Source organism: Cnephaeus nilssonii (genome assembly GCF_951640355.1).
Source record: "Cnephaeus nilssonii genome assembly, chromosome: 8".
In the NCBI taxonomy this organism is placed as follows: Eukaryota; Metazoa; Chordata; class Mammalia; order Chiroptera; family Vespertilionidae; genus Cnephaeus; species Cnephaeus nilssonii.
In genome coordinates, this window is record NC_137079.1 from 28,472,039 (window position 1) to 28,489,089 (window position 17,051).

The 17,051-nt window shown below is 51.6% G+C and overlaps 1 protein-coding gene across 1 annotated transcript in view; it reads left to right on the plus strand.

Moving 5' to 3' along the window:
- Window positions 1-17,051, plus strand: part of RASA3 (RAS p21 protein activator 3) — a 115,923-nt gene that overhangs the window by 76,216 nt on the left and 22,656 nt on the right. The window contains exons 5-8 of the mRNA XM_079778739.1: window positions 1,431-1,507; window positions 12,434-12,514; window positions 12,903-12,975; window positions 15,630-15,706. Of these exons, the coding sequence (XP_079634865.1) occupies window positions 1,431-1,507; window positions 12,434-12,514; window positions 12,903-12,975; window positions 15,630-15,706 (308 nt within the window). The remainder of the gene's footprint in view (window positions 1-1,430; window positions 1,508-12,433; window positions 12,515-12,902; window positions 12,976-15,629; window positions 15,707-17,051) is intronic.

Consider the following 17,051-nt stretch of genomic DNA (forward strand, 5'->3'; position numbering starts at 1 on the left):
GCTCTGTGAGCCCAGACACCAGCTGTGCAGAGGCTGCGCCTCAAAAACCCCACTTCCTGCCTGCGCTGAGGTGTGAGGTGTGGCCCTCAGCCCCTCTGGGCGTCGGCGTCCGGGGCTGGGTTGTTTGTGCTGAGGTGGTGCGATGCCCACACCGCATGAGGTGTGGCCGAACCGTCAGTGACCCTGCGTAACAACAGATGTGAACTTCTGAACTGCAGATCTACGCGTTACCTTCTGGGGGGGAAGTCCTTTCAGTTGTGGACAGTGTTTGTATTGTTTTGTTTTACCTCCTACCACCCTCTCCCAAATCCCCACAAAAAGGTGACAACACGCATTAGCTGACGCTGTCTGCCACCTTGGTAAGGAAGTGTGTGCCCCTGAGAGGAAACGTGCGCAGCCACGGGGTCTGCTGCTGTGGACTCGCCGGCCTCTTCTGGGAAAAACAGGAAACAGGACGGTGAGCCCGGCGTCAGCAGCGGGCTCCTTCTCACCCCAGACACCGTCTTTCACTTCTTAGAAGCCCATTTAGAATGAATTAGTGAAATGTCGGTCTGAATGGCCATGGCCCATGACAGAGTTGGCGCCCAGTGCATTTGGGAAGGCCGTGAGGAACCAGACGTGTGATACAGAGCGTGTGACCGCGGTGGATACGTTCTCACTCCGCTGTATCACACGCTCGTGTCCTGGGTCTGTTTAGAGGGCGGGCTGTGGGTGGCTGTAAGCCTCAGTGTTCTCATCTTAACAGAGGACGGCCGTGCCTGCTTCATGGGCTGTGCTGAGATTACGGGATGATTCGAAAGCTCTAAACCCTGGCGGTGCCGAGTGAAAGGGGGCCACGGGAGATGAGCTTTGTCAGCACCGCTGCTGTCACTCTCGGCCTTTGTCCAGCCCCGGCACAGCTGGCATGGTGCTGAGGCCCCCTCCTCACCTACTGGCCACGAGGACGTACTCATGTCTAAGGAGGTCAGCCAGGAGGGCTGGGCCCAGACCTGTGCTCACATGGATGTGATGCTAATGGTCAGGACTCACTGCCGGGCATCCTGCCTGACCATCACTCCTGCCCTTCCTGTGGCCATTCTGTCCTGCAGGTGAGAAAAAAAGCCTGAAAGGACAGGACCAGGCCCTGCCCACAGCTGGGCAGTGAGTGGGCGTTTGCTGCCATGGATGTCCAGGCCGAGGTCTGGGCTCTTCGGTGCCCGTCTCCCTCGCGGTCAGTCAGCAGATCTGGGAGCCCAGTGTGCCTGATGGGTTGGAACCTTAACCCTCGGGGGGAGTCACACCCACCCAGGCCCCTGAGATCTGAGCGAGGCCGGTGGGAGTGTGGTGGACGCCACATGGGGCCAGGCCTAACCACCATTTGTGAACTGACACTCTGCACCTCTCCACCTTGCGTGGCTGCTCCCATGACCCTCTCTCTTTGTGCCTTGCAGGGCAAGGTCCACCTGGAGCTGAGGCTGAGTGAAGTCATCACCGACACGGGTGTCGTCTGCCACAAGCTGGCCGCGCGGTAAGGCGCGGGTCTGCCCAGGAATGCTAACTCTCACCCCCAGCAGTGGGGCGGGTGTTGTTTTTCAAACAAATGAATCAGAATTCCCCGACTTGGTGAGTCCCCCAGGTGACGTCATTTGTGGAGGTTCCAATACACTAAAGAGTATTTACTTCAATGTACCCAATAAAGCGAATGCTCGTCTTTGAGGTACCTATCCGTTACTGTGTGCGACGTTTAGGCAAAGAGGTTGGTGTCGCACCTGGCGTTACACATGAGGGAGCGGATTCCACTCTCTGGCCCACCAGCAGGGTCTGGAGGAAGGTGGTGAGGAGTGTCCCCCATTGCTTACTGTCCAAGCGGGCCCTGTTCTGGCTGCCCAATCCACACTCATCATCCGATGTTCAGTTCTGGCTGCAGGGCCTTCACTGAAGAACATGTGGGCGGACACGGTGTAGGACATGGTGAAGGAGATGGTGTAGGGACACAGTGTAGCACATGGTGTAGGAACATATATAGCACATGGCAGAGGACAGGGTATAAGACATGTATAGGACGGATAGAAGGCAAGAACTCCCTATTATCTGAAACTTGGGCCTGGCACATTGTAGGTGCTCAGCAAACATGTGGGCCCTGGGCGTGTTCCAGCTCATTTTATAGGCCCATCCTATACATGGGAGAGAGTTCAGCGAGTGTTATCCTTAACGCTCTCATTCTTTCCATTCTTAAAGAATATTTGCTGTGCTCTCAGAATTTGTAGCCATGAAGACAGAGTTGTCTATTTTCTTATTTATTTATCTACCTATCGGTTTATTCCTTGTTCAAAAAGGACTCAAAGCTGCTCACCTCAAGCCTCACATGGAACCAGAAAGTGTGAGTTGGTGGGGGGGGAGACAGAATGGACCAGTTTGGGCAGATGTGGGCCCGGAGCCCTGTCCCGAGAGTGGCCCCGTTTGGCCCCATGACTCTGAGATGCGGGGTGGGAGTGTCCGCTCCCCGCGGAGTCCACGTGTGACGCACCAGAACTGCAGCCATCCGTCTCTGCACCTTATCAGGGTGCACGTCAGGCTGTGGTTTCCAGGAACACAAGTGTCTACAGTCAGGACTGTCTGTCAGCAGCAGCAGCCGCCCGCGCGTGGGTGTGCAGCTCCTTCCAGACGCCCACTGCTGGCACAGGAAACCCCAGAGCTGAGGGCTTGGCATTCTGTTTTGAAACAGGAGCGTGCTGTGCACATGGCCCCTTTGTTTGGTTTTGCTTTTTTAAAGGAGCTTTGGTTTAGAGAAGATGCAAGGGTGGGAGTCGGGAAGGTTCTGTGCATCCCGGAGTTTCTGGGAGGAAAGGCCTCCAGCCACTCAGACCGATCTGGAACCGTGGGCCTCAGGCCGCACGGGCTGTCCTGGGTCCTTGCAGACACTGCTAACTGGAGCATGCCTTGTTAGGACTGGAGCCTGGCCAACACGTTTTCTAACTGAGTTCCAATTCATGCAAAGAAATGAACTGTGTTTGCTCTGAAAGTGCTTTTTTAAATCTGTGTCTCAATGTGGCTCTGTTGACAGTTTTCCTGCTCAAATGTCTGTTTGAATGTCAGGAGGGTGCTCACCACCTGTCTCACCAAATTCTGGGTTCTGTCCCCCAGCGATCAACTGCACATGTTTTTGTGAGCGCTGAGGTCGGCGTTTGATTCCCTCCCCATGTGCACAGGAGGGACAAAAACTAACGTCAGTGGGTCAGGGCCTCTCTGCCCACGCTACTCCAGCCACGGCCTCCTGCAGGTTCTCAGACACTCGACCACCCTGCCTCGGCCTTTGCTTCTGTGACCCTCTGCCTGGAGCACCCCTCCTCCAAATCCCCCTTAATTCAGGTCTCTACTAGGATGCCCCCAAGGAGCCGCCCTCTTCTGGAGAGAGCACAGCCAGGCCTCTGTGTCCCACCCCATGACCCTCAGCACTACAGCGTGCGTGTGGCTGTATTTTGTGCACTTCCCCTAGAACATGAATTTCCTTGTTCATTGCCGTATCCCCGACACCTGGGGCAGGGCCTGGCACATTGTAGGTGCTCAGCAACCCCCTGGGCCATTTTATAGGCCCATCCTGTCCAGTGAAGCAAGAAGGAGCCCCAGAGAGGAAACAAGATGAGGCTTCCTCTCCTTGCTGACTTTCCTGGGAATGCTGAGCAGCACCTGGGCCTCTTTCACATGTGGGAATCGGGCCTGTCACACCCATTAGTACATGCACTAGCACACACTAATATACACAACTAGTATGCTTACTACACACACTAGCACACACTAGTACACATGCCAGCATGTGTATACTGGTATGCATATGTATACATGCTAGTACACACTAGCACACATACACATATATTCACATTCACACACATGCGGATGCACGTGCCAGTACACTGGCATACCTATGTACTCATACTAGTATACACTATCACACACAAGTATATTCACACTCACACATATGCTAGTACACATGCTAGTACACAGTAGTATACTTGTGTACTCACACTAGTACACTTTGTTCAGAGTCCTGGGGCAGAGGGTCCACCATAGGGGTATGATGAGGGGGAAAGAGTGGGGAGTCCCACAGGGGCTCATGTTCTCTAACCAAGGAAACCAGAAGTTTGTGAGGGACCAGTGGCTTTTCTTTCCTCACCTCACCTCCTCCTGTAGCTTTTTTTAAAACTAAAAAATATACATACTATGAAATTCAGTATTTTAAAGTGCATAATTATAGTACATTCCCAAGGTGATAAAACCATCACCACTCACGACTGTCTAACCTCATCCCTGTGAGCAGTCACACCCAGCCCCTCCGCCAGTCCCTGGCACCGCTAACCGACTTCCTGCCTGAGGACTTGCCTGTTCAGGACGTTTAGTACAAATGGAACCATACATGTGGTCCTTTGTGATGGCTTCTGTCACTTAGCATAACGTTTTCAAGGTTTATCCAGGTTGTAGTGTGCGTCAGTACCTCCTTCCTTTAAAGGGTGAATAATATTCCTCTGTGGATATGCCACATTTTCTTTATCACCCATTGGTGGACATTTGGCTATTGTGAATAATGCTGCTAAGAACATTCTTGTATGAGTTTTTGTACAATTTTATGTTTTTATTTCTCTTGGGTGTATACCTAAGAGTAGAATTTCTGGGTCATATTGTAACTCTATGTTTAACTTTTTGAGAAACTGCCAGACTGTGTGTCATAGTGGCTGCCTTATTTTACACCCACCAGCTGAATGTGAGGGCTCTAATTTCTCCACATCCTTGCTAACACTGTTATTATTGGCGGACATTTTTATTGCAGCCATCCTCGTGGGTGTAAAGTAGTTTTGATTTACATTTTCTCAAATGTAATGACTGATGATATTGAGCATCCTTTCTTGTCTTTGTTTGCCTTTAAAATTTATGTATTTTCTCTGAAGAAATGTCTATGCAAGTCCTTTACTTATTTTTTTTAATTGGGTTATTAGTATTTTTATTATTAAGTTGTAAGAGTTTTTCATATATTCTAGATACCAGACTCTTGTCAAATATAAAATTTGCAGATATATTCTGTTGGTTGTCTTCACTTTCTTGATAGTATTCTTTGTAATACAAAAGTTTTAAATTTTGATGAAATCCAATTTATTTACTTTTTCTTTGGTTGCCTGTGGTTTTGGTATCTATTTAAGATATCATTTCCTAACCCAAGGTCATAGAAATTTACACTTAAGTTTTCCTTCTAAGATTTTTATATTTTTAGCTCTTAACTTTGGGTCTTCGATACATTTGGAGTTAATTTTTATATATGGTGTGAGGTAGGGGTTAGCATTATTATTGTTGTCATTATTTTGCATTTGAATATCTAGTTGTCCCAGCATCATTGTCGAAAAGACCATTCTGTCCCATCAAAGTATCTTGGCATTTTGTTGAAAATCACTGGCTATAAATGTGTGAGCTTATGTGTGGAATCTGTTCTATTTCATTGACCTATATCCCTGTGCTAGCACCACACAGTGAGTCTTCAACTTGGTTCTTCTTTTCCTGATTCTTTGGCTATTCTGAGCTTCTTTTATTTCCATGTGAACTTTAGGATCAGCATTTTAATTTCTGCAAAAATAGCAACTGGCATTTGATAGGGATTGCACTGAATTGTCCAGCCTCTGAACACAATTTCTTTCCATTTAGTTAGGTTTTCTGTAATCTCTTTAAAACTTTTGTTTTTATAAAGTCATCAGTAATGTCCCCTCTTTTATTACTGATTTTAACAATTTGAGTCTCCTTTTTTTCTTGGTCAATTTAGCTAAAGATTTGTCAAGTTTGTTGATCTTTTCAAAGACCCCATTTCTGGTTTTGTTGATTTTTCTCTATTGTTTTTCTGTTCTCTAATCATGATCTCTGCTCTAATCTAGGTTATTTCCTTTTTCTGCCCTTTGTTGGGTATAGTTTATTCTTCATCTGGTTTCTTAAGGTGGAAGTTTAGGTTATCAATTTGAGATCTTTCTTTTTTAATGTGGGTGTTTTTAGCTACAAATTTCTCAGTAACACCTCTGTAGTTTTTATATTTTGTAACTTTCTTTCTTATGGTTTTCTAAGTCTGTTCTACATGCCTGAGATTTTCCACAAACAGTTCTGAATCAGGATGGAACAGGACACAATGGGCACCCACCTGTAGTCAGGTACAAAAGGCTTTGGACCCAAAATCCTGGTATCCAAGGTTACCAGAATCTTCCCTAACTGTGTAACACTGGACACACTCCCTACACTCTGCACGTCATCCTGCTTGTGTAGAATGAGAGTGAAAGCATCTATGCTGGCATTTCCCCAGGATGTGGGTCCCCCCTTGTGGCCTGGGGTCTCAAGGTTCGCAGGGGCTTGGGCCAATCTGTGGTGTGCTATGGGCTCAGGCAAAAATAAGAGTTGGGTTGATGAACCACTAAAGAGAAGCCAACTGGAAAAAGGAAAGTTTATTCCAATAAATAGTCTTCTCTCCTTGTCTGAGAATCCCCTCACATCCTCTCTTCGGCCCAGCAGCCCTGTGACTTATTCCCACGTTACTCACTGGGAAGTGACGGAGATGTGGCAGGGCAAGTGTTCTTTGCCTCCCTGATGCGTCATTCCCTATCACTGGTGTGTTCGTTTCCTGAGGCTGCCTTAGCAAAGTACCACAATCTTGGTTGCTTAAGACAACAGAAATTTATTCTCTCATAGATCTGGAGGCCAGAAGTCTAAAATCCGGCTGGGCCGAGGTCCCTCCGCAGGCCCTAGGGGAGCGTTCCTTCCTTCCTCTCCCAGCTTCTGGGGCTGGACACGTTCCTGGGCTTGTGGCCACATCACTTTAATCTCTGCCTCTGTCTTCACACGGCTCTGTGTCCGTGAATCTCCCTCATATCAGGGCACTTAGCCTTGGGTTTGACACCCACCCTAAATCCCAGATGATCGCCTCATATCAAAAACCTTCGCTTGAACGTCTGCAAAGATGCTTTTCCAAATGAGGTCCCATTCACTGTTTCCAGAACTAAGACGTGGGGGCTACCACCCAGCAGGTGATTCCTGCTGAGGCAGACAGCCCTCCCTGGGCTGCCCTCACCTCTCACCTGGCCCTCACAGCCTCTCGTGGGGTCCCTTGGGGTGTTCGGGCGGGGCTGAGTTCTCTTTCCAGGCCTTCCCTCTCCCCATGTTCAGCTCACCCCTCTCTGCTGCCGGGCCCACTCTTCCCCACTGGCCTGAAGAGCAAACTGCAGGTTGCCCTGTGATTGCTTGAAGTTTCTTTTCTGAGGTTACCGTTTCCTGCAAAAGCCCCCAGTCCAGGAGGCTGGAGGCTTGTGCCCTCACTCCTTCTTCCTGTCCCTGATAAGGGATATATCCCGAGGGCTTTCCCAGCTGCACTGCAGGAAGCACATCACCAGTTCCTTCCCTCCCTGGAAAGCCTTAAGAAACGGGAAATGTTTACAAAATAAGTAGTGACAGAAGGCTTTCCGCCTGGGCTAGGCCGCCAGTGCCAAGCCTTGTGGGCTGCGGAGGGAGAACCCTCTGATGTGCTCATAGATATCTCACCCTCCTTCCACACTGCAGCTTTTCCTGGTCCTAACTCACCCTTCTGTCTCGTTTTACTCTCTGACGTCCAGTCTGCGGGCCTGGATGCCTGATGGAGGCCCAGGCCGTTTGGTGACCCGCCGTCCTGAATATTCCTAGTGTCTGTACAAGGACTGGGCACTTACCAATCCTTGGACCGGTACCTGGTCCTGTGTGAGTGGCTTGTCTTTCCAACTAGATTTCAAGCTGGGACTCAGGGATCCTATCTCCTAACTCTTTTGTTATTTCCAACAAAGATAAACACAACATATTTTAATCATTCATTCAAAACTATTTTATGAGCCCCTACTAAGTGCCAGCCACTATACTCAGCCTTCTAGAGGGGGAGGCACGCTAACGCATTACATTAATCACACGTAACATTTCATCTCCCTGAGAAAAGCCCGGAGGACGCGAGCCTGTCGGCCGGCAGCTGTGTACACCGTGGAGGTTCTGTGGCCACTTGTGGAGTGAGTTAAGTTTGACCTGTGAGACCTGGAGGTGTGCTGGGGCCATGGCAGTCTCCCCCGGGGTGAGCAGAAATCATGCTGTGGACTGAAGATGAACTGATTGTTCGTGGATGTATTTTTGGACCCCGAGTCTCTTCCTTTAGAACAGTGGTGCGTCCGGGAGAAACGCAGCCTTCGTCTGTGCAGGAAGATGGGAGGAAGACACGGGTGCCGTTCCTGGCTCTGCTCTCCTGAGATTGAGCGTTGCTCGCCCGCTCTCGCAGTCCTTCCTTCTTGCCCCTGTAGATAGTCTTTCCTTGGGTATCCTGTGCCTGCCACTTAGTCCGAGAGTGAGGTTTCTTGTGTTTTCCCACTTGCAAGCTCTGTCACTTTGCAGACAAAGGTTCTATTGACAACCGGGCAAATGCTCGCTGAGCCCCCGCCCCCTCCCGCCTGGCCCATGGGCCCTGCTCGGTGGCCGGACTCCGAGACCCTGATTGTCAGAGAAGGCGGCACAGTCTGCCTGGGGCTCCACCTCCAGGAGCACCCAACCGAGAAATTACCTACTTTCAGGCTTCCAAAACGTCAACTCCAATAAAGATCTCATTTTCTATTATTAAGGAATTACAGAAAGCAAAAACAGCTGACAGGCTCTTGATTTGTGGCTCCTTCTAGGGACAGGAAGCCTTCCAACGCCATGGGTAGGAGTGGAGGCTGGCCAGGCAGCAGGGGCCCTCTGCTGGTGACCACGGATGGCACTGGTCACCCACAACTGGGGCGTCTGCAGCCCTCATGCTGCACCCGGGCCCGGTCAGCAGGCAGATTGTTTTCTTCTGGGGGGGCAGGAAGTCGGGCACCAGGACATGCCCACATTGAGGGAAGGAAGAAAATGGAAATGAGTTCACAGCTGCAGACTCTTCCCTCAGCTGTGAGGCATAACTGTTTTAAGGGTCAGGTTGACAATAGAAACCTATAAATGTTAAAATAGACACAGAATATTGTACTCTGGTACTTGAGATTCCAGATTAGTTGACTGTTTTCATCACTTGGCATGTTTCAAAGTGCCCTTTCTAGGACATAATAATGCCCAGTGCAGTAAATATTGTATTTTCTCCCTTTACTTACCTGTAACATTCCTAAGCGTTTGTGAGGTTTGTTTTGTGTAGAATAGGCCTGGACAGATGCACCTTGTGTGTGTATATATCTTTTCAAGTGAAGCCAGCTTTGGCTTCATGTGCTCCAAGCCGCTCAGGAGAGCATCACACCCCCAGCCCAGGATCGTGCAGCTGAGCTGCAATCCAGCTAAAGCTGTTAGGGCGCTAACGAAGTGACGCTGGGGAGGAGGGTGTGATGGAGGCTAACACCCTCTTTATTCCAGTTTGTGCATGTTGCATGACAGATGGTAGGGTATTGATTTTCCTTTTTTCTCAGAAATGTCTTGGGGTAACTGCAATCAGGAGCCAGGCTTTGTTCTGAGACAGAGAATAGAGCATCTCTCAAATTGGTCTTTAAAAGAAGGCGTGAAAGTGCCATCTACACGGAGGCTGAATGTGCCCCAGGTGGCTGCTGCCTGCACCTGCAGCGCTTCTCTGAGACATAAGGGTAAAGAGTCCAGTCCTGTTAGATGCTTTGTTGGCTGTGAAAAATCATTGTCTCTGAGGATCCCAAATGGGGGTGGTCTGGAACTTCTAGATCAACAACTGAATGTAATAAAAATGCATCCAGGCTCAGTGGGTACCATATCCACAGGAGGGATCGGGGGCCTCCCCTCACACCCCTTGAACAAGCTGTCCTACCTCTGCTTCCCCTCTCAGAGCTGCTGCCCTTTGGGGGCCCCTCTCTCCCCCAACTTAGGATGGGTGAATCCTGTCCCTTAAGACCTCAACCTGAAGGCCACGTTCCCCCCAAGGCCCCCAGCCACCTGAGGGGTCAACCACCACCCTGAATTTTGCCGTCGTTATAGGTAGTTTATTTCCTCCCCTGCTGTCGCACATGGTAACTACATATTACCTATTTACTGTTTCACTGTTTGTGGCTGTGTCAGCCGGGCAGATCCGAGCTTCACGGGCACACGCTCCACACACGAGCTTCTGTCCTCTCACAGCTCCGCTCTCAGTCCTGGAAACGTGCCCGAAACATGAGAGCTCAACAAATATTTGTGTAATGTCTAGTTAATGGATGAACAAATCCTAGTTTAGGGATGAATGAAGGGATGAGTGGATTTTTTATAATGATGAGTTAATGAAGGGAGGAAGATAACCAACGACCAAGTCAGTAATCTGGGAGAGAAATGCAGATGTATCCCAGGAAGTAGAGTGAAAAGAGAAAGAGTTGAAAAATCCTATCTAATAAAGAGGGAATATGCAAATTGGCCATCACACCGTCACAAAGATGGCGGCACCCACAGCGGAGGCCGAGTTCCTGTAACGAGCCTTAACGAGCAATCAGCAGGGACCTGAGGCTGCGCCCTCCCACCCGGCGTGGCTTGGCAAGGGTGGGGCCGGCCGAGTCTGGATCTCGCCCAATGGGGGTGGGGCCGACTGGGTCTGGGTCTCGCGCAATTTTGAGGCGCCACAGGTGGGGGGACTTGACTCTGGGTCCTGCAGTGCGCCTCAGACTCTGACAGGAGGAAGATTTTCATATACATTTTACTAATGTTCTTTCATCTCTGACACTTCTGTTATAGAGAAAGGGCAAATAGCGATATTAAAATATTTCCTCTAATTAATCCCCTTTTAATGTGCACGAATTTCATGCATGGGGCCACTAGTATTAGATAGAGCTCATTGAAGTCATGGGCTGAGCCATGAGGCCCCACCTTCACTAACAGGAGTTCCAGAAGAAAAGTGGTGCAGAGATGAAGAGAAGAAATTTACAGAAAACTCCATGGCCAGGACAGGGTGGCACCAGTTCTGAGGACCACAGTGCCATGGAGGAGTGGAGAAAGCAAACCTCTCTCCCAGAAAGGAATATTCTGGTAAAATGGAGAACCTGGAGCCACCCCAGGAGGGACAGAGCAGCTCAGAGCAGCTGACGGGGGAAGGAATGAGAGAGTGGGGCTGCCTCCCAGCCTCCCGGTAGCAGGGAGGAGAGGAGATGGAGCGCTCAGATGGCTGAGGGGAACTGATCATGCGTCTGTATGTAGCCAACCTGACATACAGACGTAGGATAAGGACTTTGGCTTCCGGCCACACTGGAATAGTGGGAACCGGGTCCCCTCTCCTACCACAAACATCTGAAGAGCTGGGCGCCCTAGGAGTGGACCAGTTCAGGACTCGGGCAACTGACAGCTTAGCTTTGTGACCCCCTAATAAGGGAAGCAGACGAGGTGAGCCATGGCGCCCAGCTTTGTGTGCTGTGACATGGGGCAGGGAGGTGTCCCAGGCAGAGCTTGGAGGTGGGCGAGGCCACTGTGGGCCTGTTTGGGAGAGGGAGGACTTCCCGGTGCTCCCCAGCCAGTGTGACCACAAGGTAAAGAGCCAGGGTCGGGCAGAGCCAGAGGGCTGTGGGCTGAGGGCTCCCTTTGTGGGGCTGGGACTTATTTGAGTCCCCAGCCCAGTGGAGAGCCCTGTTATCATCGGGACACCCCGCACGGGCTCCAGGAGGCCACACCTGTGAAGTGGGGCCAAATCAACAGCGGCTGCAGGCCCCTCCCGGACAAAGCTTCAACCAAAAATTGCCACCATCGGCCCGAAGCAAGAGACTCTTAACCACCGATCAGCACAAGGCCCAGCGGCTGTGTCCTTTACAGACGACAGCAGAACCAGGGCAGCAGCAGCACCCAGCGTCCACTCAACACTGACCTGCCACCTGGAGGAGCAGTCCACAGAACAGGCCGGGGCGTGAAGATGCGATGGGATTAGTGACAGGACGCTCAGGGAGCCCGTCTGACTCACTCCCTGACATGAGCCAGGACAGCTGGCCCCGGGCCTACAGGTGTGATCAGGCATGAGTGTAGCTTGAGACTGGGGCATCTTCCACGGTCACGAGGCGCGTGTGGCGTGGAGGTTAGGCACAGGCGGTAGCTGTAAGCCCGGGCCTCAATCCCCCACTTCTAACATGGACTTCACAACAGTGCGGCTCCGTAAGGTTATGGAGAGGTCAGTGCATGCGTCGTGGACCGCTCTGGAATAGCACCGGCTCCTAGGAGAGGAAGCAGTGACGTGCTCGTGAAAATTCACTGGAAACTCTCTCCATGCAGAGGCTCCTCTACCCTGAAAGCAGCGCACACGCTCTGCCACCCCGGATGTTTTCTGTTCGCTAATCAGTGGATGGGAGCTTCCAGCAGTGGGCAGCCACCCCCCCACCATGGCTCAGGGCCCTTGGCCTTGACCTGTGAGACGGCTGCTCTTGGACCCCAGGGCGGCTTGAGCTGCAGCGTGCGGGCCCTTCACCTCCCGCTTCCTGACCACCCCTCCCGCTTCTCTCCACAGCATCCTCGAGTGCCAAGGCCTCCCCATCGTGAATGGGCAGTGCGACCCTTATGCCACTGTGACACTAGCAGGACCATACAGGCAAGTAGCTGCCACCGGCACCTGCCGCGGCCCCCGGGCCTGCAGGGTGGGGCGCAGGCCCCTGAAGGATGGTGAGCATCCCTCAGTCAGAGGAAGGGAGGATGCGCTGCAGGTAGAATGTATAATCTTGACTTCCTTTTGTTTCCTTTATTGCCCTCACATGGTTTTGTGAAAAAAGGGAAGACTTGATGTTTTTCATGCTGAGTATTTTTGGCTCAGTAAAGGTCCCTGATTTGCATACCATCTGGGGTTGGAGACAAACAGAAATATTTATAAGATAAATAGAGGCAGCAAGTGACTTGTGCATTTGATAGCTCAGTCTCAAGGCTGAGAGATTTGGCATCGCCAGTGTTATTTTTTATCCTGATCCTTCCTCCCTTGATTACAGATCGGAAGCAAAGAAGACGAAAGTGAAAAAGAAGACCAACAACCCTCAGTTTGACGAGGTGTTTTATTTTGAGGTCGGTACCTCAGTGGTTTCGGTGTTAAGTTGAAATCCTGCCCCCGAGATCCTTTGGCAAAAAGTCTAGATCTGAAGGCTCTCAGCCAGTTGCTTCCTCTGAAAGTTCTCTGGGTGATGGCCCCCCACCAGCGATTCCCCCTCCCCCCCCTGCTCTGTAGCCTCTGCTCCCTAGAAAGAAAGGCCGCCCCTGCTCCCAGAATGACTCAGCTTTGAGTTGCATAATTACCAATTCATTCTTTCCAAATTATCAGGACTTGGGTTTTCTTAATTGTTTTGTTTTTGTTTTTTGTTTTTTTGTGGGTTTTTTTTTTTTTTTTTTTTTGCCTGTTCCACCCAATCTCTCCTAAGCAGTGAAGGGAGGCTTGTTTCACCAGAAGTAGTGAGGGTTTTGAAGCAAAGAGGAAGTGTGTTTGGACACACAGATCCCCCCCAGCTGCCTCTCCAAATGTGAACCACCAAGATTAGTAAGCTGGAGGGTGTGAGGGCTGAAGACCGGACCGGAACCACAGTGAACATGGCTGGTTTAGTGATAAGACGGCCCATATGGAATGTACTTAGGCGGGCATTCTTTCCATCTTCAAAGGTTTCTTGAATGCTTACTCTATACCAGGTCATGGTAGGTGAGGATGACTGTGGCCTTCGCTCTTGTCCTCCTCATGATCCTGCTGCCCAGCAGGAGGGGTCATCCCACTTGCTGCAGGGACGGTTAAGTTAGTGGCCCCGGGAGACAGAAAGCAGTTGCAGCCAGCAGTGCTGCCGGGGGCGTGGGGCGAGGCTCCCAGAGTGGGGACATTTGAGCAATCTGGGAAGGGGGCATGCACAGGTGTGGAGGTCAGGAGGGTGCAGGAAACTGTACCTGGAATGCAGAGTGAGGTTGGGGTGAAAAACAAGGAATTTTGGAAAATGAAGTTGGAGAGATGAGTTAGAACCAAGCGCTCATGGGCAGAGGGCCTGGGCCTTCTCCTCTGGTCTCTAGAAGCTCACACATTTCCTAAATGGAAGTCAGTGGCCGGCCTTGGTGGGGTAGCCTTGGGGAGGGCGATGGAGCTGGGAACCTGAGGGCGTAGGTGAAGGGCCCCTCTCTGTCCAGGGTGGGCAGTCTGGCTTTATAGTTGGGTGAAGAAATGGTTCTTAACAGACTGAAGATCAGCCAGGAAGCCCATGCGGTCATCCTCACCTCAAGGGACTCATGCTGTGTTCCAAAGGCAGGGATGACGTCTGGAACAAAAACTGTAGGAAAGTCTTTAATATGAATGTGCATTAAAGGTGCAGCAGCCTTCTGTGTCTAGACTGCCTACACTGGCTCAGACTGGCGCTTTCCCAACTTTTGATTTTACTACAACGCGCAGTGAGGCATAGACTTCACACCGTGACGCACTTCCCGCCAACAGCTGCATCCACTCCTGGGTTGTTCCCACTCACACGAGGAGCGCTGAGTATTTGCTCTGGCGTATTCGTCTAAAATTGTGGGTCTCGACTCACTAGATGAGTTTAACGGCCCCAGATGATGGAATGTAGTAGTAGGGGCCGAAGCCTCAGGATCCCAGAGAAGGCCTAGCCCTGGGCTCTCAGTGCTGCTGGTTAGGGCCTCGCTCTCGGCCTCCGACCGAGGACCTTTGGGACATGCTTTTGTGTGGAGTTTATGTCCTTTGACTCAGAGGCTCAGCCCTGCTTAGCCGCACGCTCCCTCTTGTCAGGCTCTCCTCACCTCCTTTCCACCTCTGCTGGCGAGCAGCCCGCCCGAGGCCGAGCCCTGCCAGGGGGCCCTGGAGGGGAGCGAGGGGCTGGCAGGCGGGGAGCGAGGGGCTGGCAGGCGGCCTCCTGCAGGAGTTTCAACAGGAGGTAGTCTCCAGCCCAGTTTATTCCAAGATAAAAGCCAGACTTATCTAAAAACCCTTAAATATCTAAATGAAATGATTGAAAATTCTCTAAGAGTCACCTTCATTCACTGGAGAGATATGGTAGGTGACAGGCAGGGATAAGGCAGAGAGGAAGCAGGCCAGCCTCTGCGCCATCCCACTGGAAGCCAGATACCTCATCATAGCATTGGGGATCATACCAGGCAGGGGACACGGGGGGCTTCCTGGAGGAGGTGACATTTCAGAGACACCTGCCGGCTTCCCAGCGTGGAGCAGAGTGAGGAATGGCCTCGGTGGTGAGCTGGGCAGGGGGCACAGGTTGTAGAAAGATCCCACATGCTGGGTGAGGAAGACAAGTGGGGACCCTGGGGGGCCTTCAGAAGTTTTAGCCAAAGGAGATTAGGTCGGGGCCCTCTGGGCTGTGGCTGGTGGGAGCCGGGCTTGGGTGGTACAAGGACAGGCTGCCAACAAGGTGAGGGCAGCAGGTGGGAAAGCTGGGGAGGAGCCGATTGGAGGCCTGAGGGAGTGGATGTCAGGAGGGGGAGATGGTCAGCAGGGGAGTGGCTGTCTGGAGGAGGGAGGGAACTGGCTGGATGCTCATGGGTGCTGGGAGGATACATGGAAGTTAGTGTGACGTGCCCTGCGTAGCCCCACACCCCCACTCCCAGGAATTGGGCTCCAGTCCAGCCTCTGCTCATTCACGGTGAGTGGGGCGCATAGCCTCCTCCCCTGAGCTGGACGGTCCAGGGCAGGCGCTCAGTCTAACTCGCTCTCCCTCCCTCTGTACCACCAGGTGACCAGGCCCTGCAGCTACAGCCGAAAGTCCCACTTCGACTTTGAGGAGGAGGATGTGGACAAACTTGAAATCCGGTGAGCAAGAATCAGGGTTTCGAGATTCCTGGTTGGTGGCTGCAGTCTGAACTCACCTCTTCTGTCCGCTTTTGTTTTGTTTTGCTTTGTTTTTTGGTTAATCCTCACCTGAGGATATTTTTTCCATTGCTTTTTCAGAGAGGGTGGAAAGGAGGGAGGAGGAGGAGAGAGAGAAAAATATCGATGTGAGAGAGACATATCGATTGGTTGCCTCCCGCACATACCCTGATCAGGGCTGGGGACTGGAGATGGAACCTGCAACCCAGGTATCTGCCCTTGACTGGGAATCAAACCCGAGACTCTTCAGTGTGCAGGCCAATGCTCTAAGCACTGAGCAAAAAAACCCCAAAAAACAGGGGGATGGATAGGGGGGATTTTAACCTTCTTGGTGGTTTTAACATGAGGATGTTGGAAGTTGAAATCAGTCATAATCACCCCAGGGGTTGGGTGGTTGTGGCTGAAAGGACACTTACTTTCCCAAGGGGCAAACTCGGCTTTTCAGTCCGGCTGCTTGGGGACTCCCCTGACACAGCCTTGGGGTGCAGTCGGTACTTGTCACCCTAGAACATGGGTGGGAAGGCCCTGCCCTCGGATGGTATAAGGCCTGAGAAATCATTTGGTCTGGCCCTGCCAAGGCATCTGGGGTGAGTTAATTAAATGTTTGACCAAATATAGCAGGCTAACTTTTAAGTTGATAGTTGTGTATGGCCCGTGAATGATGTTATAAATATCCAAATGGCCCTTGGCAGGAAAAAGGTTCCCCACCCATGCCCTGGAAGATCCCAGCGTGAGTTCCCAGCATCAGTTTTAGGATCCCCTCAGGGGCCTTCTTCTGCCTGCTTTGCCTGTAGGAAGCCCCGCCCACCTGCAGCGCCTGCCCCAGGGGGAAGGTGCCTGGGAGAGCATCACCAGCCGGGTGTGCTTTCCCCTGGTCCTGGGCCCGGTGACCACCCCTAGGCTGAGTAGCCGGTTCAGCGTAGAAATGCGCTGATTTGACATGATTTAAAATCTACTTTCTTTTAGGCCAGGGTTTTCCGAGGCGTTCATTTGTGGGGTACTCTGGTATCCCTCCCTCGAACCTGCAGCGGCTTTCCTGGCCTCTGAGCAATAACCAAGCTGTGGGGGGCTCCAGGCCCGGTGGGGGCTGACCTTTGGGGTGCAGGGTACAGGCCAAGGCTCTTCCCTCTCCCAAGTGCGGGGGATCCCGGGGCTCTGCTTGGCCCTCTCCTGGGCTCCAGTCCTGAGGGGTCGTGGCCTCCACACAGCCCAGCTTTAAGTGTTTCCAGGCAACACTTAAATCTTCCATTTCAAAACTCTGAAGCCAAGGTGAAGTAACCCCAAGTCG